At 39.2% G+C, this 14,568-nt stretch overlaps 1 protein-coding gene across 1 annotated transcript in view; it reads left to right on the forward strand.

The window, feature by feature from the left end:
• The window catches only part of PIK3C2G (phosphatidylinositol-4-phosphate 3-kinase catalytic subunit type 2 gamma), a 262,202-nt gene that overhangs the window by 81,263 nt on the left and 166,371 nt on the right, over nucleotides 1-14,568 (forward strand). The window contains exons 14-16 of the mRNA XM_067558969.1: nucleotides 1,007-1,138; nucleotides 10,069-10,183; nucleotides 13,049-13,179. Of these exons, the coding sequence (XP_067415070.1) occupies nucleotides 1,007-1,138; nucleotides 10,069-10,183; nucleotides 13,049-13,179 (378 nt within the window). The remainder of the gene's footprint in view (nucleotides 1-1,006; nucleotides 1,139-10,068; nucleotides 10,184-13,048; nucleotides 13,180-14,568) is intronic.

A 14,568-nucleotide genomic window follows, 5' to 3' on the forward strand; every position in this document is an offset into this window, starting at 1 on the left:
TCAAGTTGGCCCAGTTCTTCATTTTCTAAAATGCTTGTATTACCTCTGCAAAACAGGTCTTTAAGCCCTGGGTTCTGAATATTGATTTTGTGTGTGAAGAAAATGTAATTAATCTCAATATCTATTTGAGAAATCTGGCTTTGCACCAGAAGTTCTCAGCAAAAATAAAAGATGCACTTTTGAATATGAACTTTCACTTTTGGAAAAATAAAGTAATACTCTGTAGGTCTCTGAACTAGTGACTCAGATGTTTTTACACAGGATATGGAAATACCTTAATAATTAGAATTTATGCAAATTAAGATTGTAAACCAGTTTATAAAACCTACATAAATAATTTAATCAATCAATCTACTTGTTAATCTTTGATACAAACCTGAAGTGGACACTAGTTCATACAACTTTACTTGCTTTAAAAATTAGGACACTCATTGCTTTTAAAACCACATCTGCCTTTAAACTGTGTGAAAAAATATTACACATTGATGATACATGCATAAATTTGAGAATCGCATCCTATCTTGCCAAATTCTACCCTATGACAGACAAACACACACACACAGACACTCAGTTCTTATTGACTTCAACAGGAGTTGTGCATATATGTCTGAGGGGAGAATTTAGCCCATTACCACTAGTTTATAATCCATTTTTCATTCAGTGTTTATTCTAAAGTACTTTCTTATTAAAAGGATGTCCTTTGCTTGCAACAACCAAGCTAGTCCTGCCCTTCTCTTCTTTAGTGGTTTATCATTTGGATGGACAAGATTTTATATGCCTTCTCTCATGTAATGTGACCTCAGGGTAACTGTTGGCAATGCTTATAACTATGTGGACAGCATGTTGAACAGATCTGTTAGTTGCATTTTCCTTCAAAGAATTTCTACCTTGCAGTTTATTTCTTAGTAAGGTGTGTTGTGAGATACAGTAAAACATGAAAAGCAGTAACTGCAAAGAACAATGTTAAAGTATGTTAGATTTCTTATTATTGTGATTTTTCTTTCAGAATCAACTTTCCTCTACAAATAAAGTCTCTTCCTAATGAAACAATATTGACAATAAAACTATTTGGAGTCAACAGTGTGTCTAGAAATACAGAAATACTAGCTTGGACATGTTCCCCCTTGTATCAGAAACAGTAAGTTCATTTTTATATGATAATTGCTTTTTTTTTAAATAGTATTCTTTAACTCAGTGTTACACTCTGCATGAAAACGAGATGTGGAAGTAATACACAAACAAATGAACACTTATTTAAGAAGCTAAACAGAACTTTATTGCAATGAGGTCAGAAACAGTCACTTACAGTAATTGTTCCTCATGGGCCCTTTATTTCCCTGGGTGGAGCTCTCCTTTCCGCACTGAGCTCTTCAAAGCCCTGATTTGTCCTGAACCCCTTTGAATTGGGCTTCTTTGAGTGTCCACCAGTTTACCCTAGAAAATTCCCCAGTCATGTTGTTACCTTCTCATGCCCTCACTAACCCGCCCTCTCATTCAGACCATTTTCTTTCTGGATCTGCTTTCCTGTTCCCTCGCCCCCTGGCCCTTTCCACACACTTACTTCTCTTCCATCCCAGAATAGTGCTGCTAGTGCTGCTAGTTGAGACTTCAGCGGCCCTCCTCCCCCCATAGTTTAGAAGCTTCCCTCACATTTTAACTTTCCCTTTTCAAGTAACACTCAGTTTAACATTGTTTTAAAGATGCTTGTAGGTTATGACTATCTCTGTAACTCTACATAAATAAAGACCTAGGGTAAGATATTCAAAAGTGACTATGTTGCATTTTAACTTTGACTTAGTCTAGGGCCAGATTTTTAAAGGTATTTAGGTGCCTAGCTCCCATTTTAAATCAATGGGAGTTAAATGCCAGAGACTCCTATTTCTTCTCAGGATTCACAGCCGTGAACCGTCTTCTGGAGCAAGGTGCCTAATCCAGGTCAGCCCTTTTTCCCAAAAAAGTAGAAGGAAGAGGTGGAGCCCCTCCTTGTACACAATTGCCCAGTGGTTAGAGAACTCACCCAGAATGTGGTTCAGATGTTCAATCTGCCTGATTCATAGCAGGGACTTGACCCAGAATGCCCACCTCCTGTTTAGGTGCATTAATCACTGGGCTACAGTGTCATTTTCACTCTCTGGGCCAATGACTATTTAAGTATTTCATACAAAATGTAACCTACCCCAAAAAATGCTATCACCTAGTGGCTAGGGAGCTCATCTGGTAGGTGGGAAGACCTGGGTTCAGGCCTCTGGTCTATGTAGATTGTGTGTGCTCTGAGCATGCCTACTAGATCAGGCCCCACAAGCAAGATAGGTAGGGGAATAGCTAATTTGTGAATCCTCTGGCCCTTATGTGTAAGTTCAGTATCAGGCAGCAAAAATTTAGGCACCATGGACAATTCAGGTGCCTGCAACATTTGGGCAGCAGCTGAACAGTGGTGAACAGCTGAACAGTGGTGCCAGTGACACCTAAATGTTGGAATTAGGTGCTAAAGTAGCACCTAAGTCTCCCTTGTGAATCTACGTCTTAGGAACTAAGTGAACTAAGTTCTAATGACTTTGAAAGAGTGATATACCCCTAAGTAACTTAGGTGCTTTTGAAAAATTTTACCTCCATCCTGAAAATATGGCCTTATTCTTTCATGGTGCTACATAACCAGTACACATAAGTAAGGAAATACAAGAATACTTTCCAGTACAGCTATTTCAGTATTCTATCGAGCTGAGCTCAAATTACTTGTCAAAGGAGAAATTAAAGGTAAGTGTATGAGGAGGAATAATTTAGAATCTGTGTGTTCTATATCCACCAATCTGTTTGCTATGACATTTACAATTAGGAGATAGATATCAGTATAGAGAAGCATAGGTGCTTTTCCTCCTCTAGCCAGCCACTGCTCCACATTCCATGGTTACTTACCATGATTTGAATTGATAGACCAATTTAAAAACAAAGGCACCCCTGAAATTCAGTCAGAAAAGTGAAACTGGAAAATATCTGAACACTCAGTCAGTCTGCTTTATTGTTCTATTAGAGCCATACCTGAATATTTTGTGGTTGAAGTAAAATACAGTCTCTGAAAGGTCAAATACTTACAAAGTAACAGAAATAAGATTTTGGGGAATTATGCCACTTTGACATAGGTGATTCTGGCAAAGGAATCTGATTGGCTAATTCTGAGCATTCCAGTCCAGGAAATTAAAGAACAATAACTGCAGGGTGTGGAGCTACTTCTCCTTACTATTTTTCCTCACTCAAAACATCGATCATTTAATCTTTAATTTTTGTTCACCAATTTCACAGAGAAAATTTTAACAATCCTGTAATACAGAAATATAGATATACAATAAGCAAGAATAGCAATAAACTATGAGCTAAATTCCACTCTCTTATTCTGTGAATCTAATTATTTCAGTGGCATAATTTATAGTGGTGTACATGAGTACTTCGACAAAAACACACACCAATGATGCATTGGCCTAGGTTACTGGGAGCTTCTCATGTGAATGCAGTTAAACTAGATATTAAAGTGTTTTAATGAACAGATCTACACTGCGTGTGTGTTTGTGCTACCAGAGCTGATTGGTAATTTTCTGCCTAAATGTTTTTTGTTGGAAAACGCTGATTCATCACAACTGAAACTTCTTCTGCAGAAATGTATCAGTTTGAATGAAAATTTCATCAGTAAGGGTTCTCTGGTCCAGGATAGAATTTCTGCTCAGAGAGAGACAGCCCTACCCTAGAATAGCCAGTTGCCCAGAGATTAGGACACTCACTTTGGAAGTGGGAGACCTGTGTTCAAGTCTTTACTCTGCCTGTTTCAGAATAGGGACTTGAACCTAGGTCCCCACAGCCCATGTGAATGCCCTAATCAAGGGGCTATTGGTGATTGTGGGATGGGTTTCAGTATCTCTCTGTCCATTCTTTTACAAATAATTATACAAGGTCTCATTTTTTGTTCCAGTGCAGAATTAAAACAAATATTCGGACTTCAAAATTTTTTGATAAATGGAATTCTTGTTTTCCACTTAGCTCTACAACACTGAATAAAAACACCAAAGTCATGTCCCAGCATGCAGTGGCTTGAGTATAAAAGATGGAATGGATTCTTTGGAGCAGTTATGTCTTGGATTATTCACAAAACTTGGACAGAAATCTTGAGGGGATCTTCAAGGATATTAAAAGTGACAGGGAAGAGAGAAAATTTCTTAATAGAAGGATGCTCAATTTTTATTCTTCCTTTCTCTATGAGCTCGATATTAGTTTTCCTTGCAAAGAGATATTGTAGGTTGCTTCCACTTCCACTACATGTTAATCAAGTATCTTTTTAACATAGATTACAAATTTGAGACTAAGAAAATCAATACATTTCCTTCATTCTAATTTATAATAATACAGTGACGTTCATCCAAATATCTCAAGATGGATGGTAATATGCCTGTTTAAGAGGTGGGGAAATGTAGGAGCAGAGGTTAAATGGTTTGCCTAGGGCCATTCAGGAGTCCCTTGCAGAGCTAAGAATATAATTTTTCATTAGGACTTTAAACTCTAGCTCTTTGGTCAAGGAAGTATTAACTGAGAAAAGCATGCGCAAACAAATAAAAAATGAAAATTGTTGAGCTAAAATAAGTACATGGTAAATCACTTTTCAGCAACCTGCGTCTCATTCTTTGCCATAGTAGAGCTCCATAAATAATTTCTAAAAAAATAATCTGATAGTTTTTCTTTTCTGTCCAAGAGTTGTAAGTAAACAGATATTAGAAAATTTGAGAATTGCTTATGTGAAATTATTCCCTGAATTTCTACCAATAGCTCTACCTACTCTGATCATTCATGTGAAGTTTTTTGGTTTGCTGTATGTGCTGTGTTTGTTAGCTTTGACTGATGGACATACAGGCAAGCCAGTGTGTTTATTAGCTAATAAGGGATAAGGGCCTCATATTTGTCTGTAAAGCACTTGGTGGTTTTATGGAGGTGCCTATTAGCTCCATAGACAAGGCTGAGTTTAGGTTTGCACTTACAGTAGGGATTCATCCTCTTGAATAAAAAACAAAGAATAATGCTGTATCCTCCCCTAAATTATAGCACTTACTCTTTGAGTATAGAATGAATTTTCTGAGAATTTACAAGTCAACCTGTTAATTTGTTTGAATTCATTAATTAACTAGAATTTGAGTCTGGGTCCTTTAAAAAAATTAGCCATTGGTGGCAATCTCTTTTTTTGGAGGGGAGGGGGGGAAGGAGAGGGGTAATGATCTGGTTAACAGAATAGCACAGACTGTTCCTATTTCATTAAACCTTACCACATACACTACACTGACTGTATTTGAAAATGACTGCCTTCTGTTTTCAGTGTGACTGAGGCTGTCCCCAGTTAAGTTGCCTTTCTCAGTGTGGATACCATGTTCTCTGTTGTCATAAAAATGAATGTATTGGTGGGTATAGAGGGGGTGGGAAGAGAAAGAGAGTCATATGTGTTTTAAAAAATCACTTTAATATAATCTAGGATCATAAATGCTAAAATACCTTAATTGTAATCACATGATTATTTCAGGGTATCGCTACAGTGCAGAATTAAAATAGTTTGAATCTCCTAATTGTGAATTTCTATTCTTTAACATGTTTGGATTTCTTTTTAAGTTTAACCTCAGCTATGAATTTCTTGAGTTTATAATATATGGGATATTGGGGATAATTACAACTTCTCTGTCATGTATTTTACCCTTAAACTTTTGATGTGTCCTTTCAACCTAATTCCATTTTAACATAGTTTTCATCTGGAAATATAAACAATAAAACTGCTAATCATGGTCCCCTGACTTGTCTAAACAATAACTCTAATAGTCACACTGCTTGCCCTTATAAGACAATAGGCAATATATAGAATATAATTTCCGTAAGAACAGGGCCCAAAGGGACCTGGATGGTTGAGTTTAACAGGAGCACTTGTTAAACTCGAGAGGCAGCTCAGTGCATATTTGCAGCTACAGTGCCAAGTCTCTTCCTCTGCACATCAGGAAAATCTGTTTGTCTCTGGGGCTGAATAGTTTAGAGTTCCAAACCTAATTAAGATATCAGAAATCCATCATTTTGGGCAATTTGGGAGATGTAATGTCTCCCACAGTGCTCATTGCTCTGAGTTCACTGCTTCTAGCAACACAGCTTATTTTGAAGTGGTATTTCCAAATCAGAGAGAGCAAGCAATATAATTTTCTTTTGCTGGTCTCAGCAAGTGAAGTCCCCCGTGTGACTTCAGGGCACAAGGTTGATCTTGTAACTTAATGGAGCTTGAGCTGTCCTTAAACCTCTGTCTTGTCTTGTAATGTAATGAGCCTGGGAGTTTACTTCAGCTCCTGTTATAAACAAGAGTGTGGAATCTGTGCAGGTGAAGGTGTTCCCGCCTGTCATTGGTCTGTGTAAATAAATAAATATCAGTAGATGTATAATACAGTTTGTTCATATTCCATACAGCTTGTAAGACAATGGATAGATCGTGTTAATGAAGATGTTGGTTATCAACACTCTAGTTATTGGCCCTTTTCAGAATCATCCCATTATGCGATACCACCTGTTCTTTCTGTCAGTTGCATCATTCCTCTATGCATAAAGAAATGCCCAGCTATTGACATCCCGTCTCCAGAATTGGTTCTAGGGACCTTCAATCCATGTAACTGCACCATAATTCTCTGAGGGGTCTCAGTGGAAACTGGGCCTTAAATGATGTGTAGTTTCTGTATACTTGTGGAGCCCTCTTCCCCTGGTTACAGGGTCTCTCATATGACTTGAGGCTAACCCCACTTTAACCAGTTTGACTTAGTGATGTAAATGCTGATTCAGTGCAACCAAATACATTAATACAGTAATTTGTGTTCATTCATTCATTGATTCATGTGTGTGTATATACTAATTTGTGTCATATGTATGTTTATGTAGTTATATGAGACGCAAATTACTATATAAATGTATATATAGTGGTACTCAATATTTATCCAATCAGATACACTGGTTTCCTTTTTCCAGTTCTGTTATTCAAGTTGCCTTGTTTCTCTATATATTTAACCACTATCTCCCGATCAAACAAAAATCTCTCTCATCTGCTTTCTCTCTATTCTATGCTTCTATTATTCTGCTCTGTTTGTGTTCCTCCTACCTTGCTGACCAGTCCATCAGCTGCTCCTTTGGTACCATATCTTCCATTCTCACTTCCCCTTCTTCTCCCCAACACAGGCACCCACATCTGGCAAAATTCAGTGTTTTATCTACAGATAGGTCAGGAAAAGAAACCTGTATCTAAACCCTTTGACAAAGTTCTGATTTAGATTCCAGCCTTAGCTCCACAGGTCCATCTCCGTTCTTTCCTGATCCTCCCTTCCCCTTCCATGCTCTTTCTTTGGGTGATTATATTGACTCCCATGGTTTTAACTACCACTTCTAAACAGGTGATTCCCAAATATTTAACTTTGAACTCTGCCTTCTCTCTCATCTCACATCTGCAACTGTGTCTCAGAAATCTCCTTCTGGATGGCCCCCTGCTATCTCATAATCAGCCACTCTAAATCAAAACTACTACATTTCTTCTGTGTGGGTTGGTCATGTTTTGTAATCCCCCTCTCTTTTATCCCTTCGCTGGCTTCCTGGCTTCTTACTACATCAACTTCAAACTCCTTGTCCCTTCCTTCAGCACTATATAGTATAAACCTGTCCTATTTATATCTCTGCTCTTATTTCCTCCTATTCCCCTTATTTTGCTCTGAGTTTTCTCCTTACTGCTCTATCTTCGCATTTCCTCTACTGCCCCCTACATTTAAAACAGTCTCCTCACTCTCAATCATCAGGCTCCTGCACTCATTCTTCAAAAACCTCCTTTAAAAAACATTTTTTTATCAAATCTTTCCTAACTTGTTTTCCTCATGTGTAAAGTTGCCATATCCTGCTTTACCCTGCCAGATGCCCCATTCCTTGCCTCGTCTCTCTCAAGGATTCCCAGGTTGGGAACCACACCTCTATGTATTTAAAAAAAAATACTGCATAGATTTGTAGTGCAAAATAAATTATTAATAATAATAAAAGGGAGTGAGGGTAGTTTAACCTCCATGTCCATTCAGCCCTTGGCTACTCATCTGAGACTGCTAACAACAGTACCAATTAATGCCAATTATGGTGAGTTGTGATCTGAACACCTGTCCTCTAAGAAATAGCTGAAGAGAAGCAACTCATTTCATGAAGTTCATGCAAGTACACATCAACTGAAAATACCTTTCAGCCACTATTGATTTGGTTCACATTCAAACTAGTGACTTAAAAGTGAACGGCTTCATATTTCACTGCTAGTTTTCCCTGAGTGTCTTGTTCACATCAGAATTCTTTGTTCCATGTACACCTGCAGCTGCAAAATAAACTTTTGAAAATCATTGTCTTTGATCCTCCTGAATTTTGCTCCCTCAATGAATCAGTGTTTGCACTAACAACAGAAAACATCTTCAGAAGTAAAAAACAAAATTATACCTAAGTGTACTTTTACTCTGAATGGTGGCTGCAAAGATGACATTGTGAGGTTTCCTTATTTCTTCTCTCAATCGCTTTATAACAATGTAGTTCTGTTTGCAGTTCAGAATATTCCTTTTTTTATCAGTGCTGCAAATTCACACTGGGATCATAAAATCCATCTGTGCTCCTTATGCCTCTTACATCCTCACAACTGCTAAAGATTCTGTGTTCTGAACATATCCATTTGCTGATGCTCTAGTAGAAGAAAGTAATCTAGTTCTTTCTCCATCAGCTGTATTAATTGTACAGTGCTAACAGTGGTAAAAATTTGCTTGTCAATAACAATAAATAATTGGGAGTAGAAAAATGTTCAATATGCCCTTCTATACATAATTTGATTTCTGATCTTAACCTAACCAGCTATTAAGTTGTGAGTAAATTAAAAGGCAAGACAGATACACTATATCTTAATTCAAGCAAGTGGATTGATTATGATTAAGACTTGCACCTATGTCTTTCCAAATTTATTCAAGCACTCTATATTGACCTGCTACACCATGGTAATTTTCTTATCTGCAGACTGTGTGCATGCATGTTTCTGATAAGACTTTTGTTTGTGAATTTAGTGCTCAGAGAGATACTAGAGTAAATAATCTTCTTTTTCCATAGAACAGGCAGTACAAGCTTCTCCACTCAATCTCCTTCTTCCTAGAGGGACTATTTCTATGGATGCTTCAGTCCTCATGCCCCTTCAGTCCTCCAAACTGATACTACTAAATAGGGTGTTTTACTATGGCCAATTGTAGTGATGGATATTTTCTCTATCTATCCATCTTAGGTACTTATATGGCCCCCTTACCATAATATCTGGGCACCTCAAAGTACTTATTCTCTCAACATACCTGGGAGGTAGGGAAATAGTATTACCCCCATTTTACAGATCGAGAACTGAAGCACAAAGAGACTGTGATTACTCAAGATCACACTGGAAACCTGTATCGGAGCAGAGAACTGAACTGAACTCTTCCACTCCCAGGTTACTACTGCCCCAACCACTGGACCAGGAATGACAATTTACCATATTCTTTTCTTATAGGCTACTGAAGGCAGCAACTTTCTGACCTAGGTCAGATTTGAACTACTAACCTAAGCTTCATAGCCTGGCTTTCATAGAGTCATAGATTCCAAGCCCAGACAAGACCACTGTGATGGTTTAGTCTGACCTCCTTTGTAACACAGCACATAAAACTTCCCCTAAATAATTCCTAGAACATACATGTTTTAAAAATTGTCAGTGATGGAGAATCCACGATGACCATAGGTAAATTATTCCACTGATTAATTACTCTCACCATTATGCCTTATTTCCAGTTGGAATTTATCTAGTTTGAGCTTCCAGACGTTGAATTGTGTTATACTCTTTTCTGATAGATTGAAGAGTAATTATTAAATATTTGTTACCCATGTAGATACTTATTCCCTGAGCCATTGATTTCAATGTTTCTGGTATAATTTCAATCAAGCCTGTCCAACTTATCTCCTCTGGTACTGATGCCATATTATATCTGTGTATATTGACATGTGCAGAAAGTTCATTCATGGAACCGTGTTGCTTAGCATGGCATTGTGCAGAGAGCCTCCAACGACAATGATAGCACCGGGCATTTGTGACAGTAGTCTGCCAGCACAAGTAACATTGCAGGTAAGGATTGCTTTCCGAGAAAGCAAAGTAAGCACTTGTTGTCAAATAGCTTGCAGTAAATGACTGATTACGTAGTTCTTCCTGATTCCACTGTTTAAAAGTCGTAATATAACTCCATTCTGTCTGCTTAAAGAGACATCTCTGCTTGTATGCTATCAGCCTTTTTAATTGGTGGGAGTAAAATTCTATGTAATAGCAATTCTATAATACGCCTCTCAGTGGCGTACCAAGGGTCTCTGGCAACTGGGGTCCAAGCCTACATTTGCACACCCCCTTTCCGCTGGCCTTGTGCGCTCTCCCCAGCTACCACAGGGAAGGTGGTTTATACCTGCGGGAGGGGGGCGTGAGACCTAGGGACGCATATGCAGGCTTGGCTTCCCCTCTCCCCCCCCCCCTCCCCACTTACCTGCGGCGCCAGCACTGGTTTGGTCGGGGCAGCCTCATCCCCCAGACTAGGAGGGGATGGCTTGGCTGTTCCCTCAAGACATGCGAGGGGCCTGGGGGAGGTGCCGAGGGGCACTCCTCGGAGCCTCCTGTGCCCCCTGACCATCCTGAAGGACTGGTTCAGCCTGCGCCTCCCCCCCAATACACACACACACTTACCCACTGCTCCAGCCCCTCAGACTAGCGGTGGCTGAGGGAGGTGGCCTCACCCACCCCCGTCCTGGAGGGAGACACAAACAGAGGGCAGGGGGCACAGGAGGCCCCTCTTGGTATGCCACTGTCTGCAGGCCCGTTTCCTGCTCTCCCCCACTCTGCCCCCCATAGGTGGCAGCAGCAGCGGCGCCCCATTTGGGGGGCGGTTCTGCGGGCTGTAGTGCCAATAACCAGGACCTATCAGACTTTGGGACCTAGGTCTGGAATGGTCTCAAATTCGGAGAGGTCCTAGTTATCGATACTCCACTCAGTACGGCCGCAGGGCCCTGGCCGCCTGCGACAGCAGAGGTGGTTCCTCCTCCGAGGGCCCGGTCAGCGCGCTCCGCCTCCCTCTCCAGCTGGTGCCTGGGGGCCTGCCCCCCCTTCCCTTTGGTACGCCACTGTACCCCCTAAATCAGGTACAGTCTGATAGGGGTTATGCATTGAGTAAATAACTTTTTCTTCTATGTTCAAAAATATCCTTGCCACAAATTGCTAACTTGGTACCTGACTCACAGCTGTGTTTTTGTCACACTTGTATCCTGTGTACCATTGAATTCCTTACATTATGTACATAGCAGACAACTAACAATTAACTGAGTCTGCAGAAAGGTCTGTGGGGAAGGAGCTACAAAGTGGCATCTGTATCCATACCACTCTTAATCCATGACCAAATGCCAAGCTCCCACTGATGTCACTGTGAGCTCTGCATGTAGACCAAGGGCAGTATACGGCCTCCAAATATGGAAAAGACATTTTGTCTATCCTCAGTGTTGTCCTGTTCCCAGATTGAACTGGTAATTTTAAAGGCACAGCCAATTCTTTTTCATATTCAAAAACCAAATGATCATTATTAGCAAACGAAATACAAAGGCAAGTAATGGGAATAACTTAGGCTGACCTAAAAATGCCCTATTTTTTAGTAAGTGAACGGGTCTCTAGTTGGAATAATACAGTCAAATAGCTTTCTCTGTATTAATAATAAAAGGAAGGTGAGGCAATAGAGGGCTACTAATTTAAAATCTGTCTTTCTGCTCTCAAAAGGGAGAACCACCTCCCTCTCCCTTCTCTCCCTCCCCCTCGACTCAATTATGCCTTGAATATCTGATAGTAGAAGATACTGTGAGCATACAGGAAAAGCTGCCTTAAAAAACTAGCTCTTTTGATGTGACTGGCATGTGCTATAATTCCCAGGAGTACTGTTTTCTGGCAGTCAGTTTTTTTGTTAACAGTGTGTAAGAGTGAGTATGCAGATATATATTGGTTAGAGAGACTCCTTTTCCGGTCCAGCTGTGACTGTCTCTTAATAAATTATGATGTAAATTCCACGACAGGCAAACTGAACTGAATTAAAAAGCTGAATTTTCATCTAACCTGCCACTCAAACCCAAAAACACTTTTGAGCCTTGAAAAAGTTTGGTTAACAGCTTTCCCTCCATTTTCTTACATAATTTAATAAAACTCTGCTCTTCCCAGACCTAGCTGGAAGTGAAAGTGATGAATATCATGAGAGGCTGTTCTTGTGTTCTTACCAGTCCATTCAGAAACAAAAAAGTACCAGAAACAGCCTGCTCTCCTGAATTTTCCATACTACTCTTGCAAAACCAAGAACTTCAGATAAGAATCAAAACTTGTGGATGCTGTTGATTCAAATTGAATAGAACCTCCAAGTCTTTTTGTGTTTTTTCCACATAACTTGAAGAAGCTAAAAATGGGCCTGTGTCAATCTCTGTCCCCTTCCCCCAGTAAGAAGACCTCCAAACTTTGGGGAAATTAATATCCAGATCTGAACTTTGTGGCTTGGTTCCTGTGTCTTACAAGCCAAATCAAAATGCAGACTTTGAACCCACATACACATGCACTGTAGAGAAGTGCTGATCTGAATTGAAAGTTTGCAGCTCAGGCCCATCTCTAGATAAAAACAGAGATGGGGAAACCTTCAACCTGGTGCCCATGCAGACCTAATGAGGCTCAGATACAATGGGTCCCAATAAATTCAGTGGCAAATAAATTCATTGACTTCAGTGGGGACCCGATCATCACCCAATACTTCTGAGTAAAATACATGAATGCAATAAACACCCCTTTGCAATTATCCTGTCTCCTTTCCCCCTTATTTTTCAAATTTCCTCTACAGATTTAGGATGCCATTCACTAACAATCATATGGAGATAGCTGAAAAATCTTTTATGCACATTTTCTACGTAAGGCATCTTTTCTTTTTTTTAGGTTGACTTTCCAGAAACTTGTTGGGAGTTTATTAAACCTGAGCCTGAAGAGAAAAGAGATGACCTTGAAGAGCCAGCTAAAGAGTGCTTGAAGCATATTGCAAGATTTTCACAGAAGCATTCTCTCTTGCTGTAAGTGCACCCAACTCTTCCTGCTGACTTCTGACATGCTGTACATAACACCATCAATCACACTTAAGTGTGTGCAATTCTTTAAAAGCTAAATTTTCCCCCCACGTAGCCTGATTTCATTTATTTGGTGAAGTAATACTTCCATCTAGATGCAAGGAAAAGGTGGCAATGAATATAAAACAAGCCCGAGAAGGTTGCAATGTCTTTCTATAGCTTAGAACACCTTTTGTCTCTATTCTTATATCTTTTCTGGTTTCCTTGACACTAGAAACAAACTGATGATTTGAAGCACAAAAATTTGTCTTGAGCTATATCATTTCTAATAATAATAGTATTAGCAATGTAAAAAATTGGGCTGGATGAAAACCAACCCCAGTAAATAATCATGAGAAACCCATGCTATTAGGCCATCATACTCAGCAATGGCTTACAACCATTAGAAAGGCAATCTGTATCAAGTTCCTTAGTAAACAAGGAATCAATTATGCAGAATTTAGCTTTCACAACAGGCCTATAAAGAATAAGTGAAACAAAACATGTTTTATCATCTACTGAGGGAGATTAGTAACCCTAGACTTACGTTGGTTATATTATCAACTAGCATTATGTACTGTCTAAAATAACAATTATAGAGATAACCACAGTGGGGTTAGTGATATCAAGGCTTGCTGGCTGGCATTATACAAGTCACAGTAAGGTTTGTTAATAAATCCTTCTCCACAGGCTAAAAAACACCATAATAATGTAATAAGTAAACAACATAAAGTCTCTTTTTTAAACTTCCCAATACTGTTGTGTTATACACATGTAAAGAAGGTTTTCTTTACTAACCCTGCAAAATGAGAGTGGAAAGAGAAGACTTGCCCTGTCACTGAAGAGGAATGGGGTAGAAATGTACAATTTGGAGAACCGGATACAAGAAAACATTAGTCTTTTATATATCCGTTTTTAAGCTTTACCCGAAGTAATCTGAACAACAGACTCATGTTCAGAAGATGCTGTGTGAAAACTAGAAAATCTCTAAAATCAACATGCAAGAGGTGTCCTCTACTGGTACTTCCCCGCTGAATGCTATCTGAGTGTAAAGGAACACATAACAGACCATCAAAAAGCTAAACCTTTATCTCTTCTTTGGAGTGTGACACACACATACCCTACATACAAACACAAGAATTGCTGACTTGTATTGTGAGCACTAAGTGAACTGTTGAGCTACAGTAAAGAGATCATGAACCATACTGACACCTCTTGTTTCTGAAGCTTAAAATAAACTTTTTATTTGATAAAATAATTTGCTTAAAACTACTAGTACTAAAATATCACATTAGGTAAGATGTCTCTTATGTGGCCCCTGTCACTATCATATCTCAGCAGCTCACATAATTATGA

This window comes from Emydura macquarii, unplaced genomic scaffold (assembly GCF_026122565.2).
Source record: "Emydura macquarii macquarii isolate MOO-44397 ecotype Brisbane River unplaced genomic scaffold, CSIRO-AGI_Emac_v2 contig_2205, whole genome shotgun sequence".
NCBI classification, from domain to species: Eukaryota; Metazoa; Chordata; order Testudines; family Chelidae; genus Emydura; species Emydura macquarii.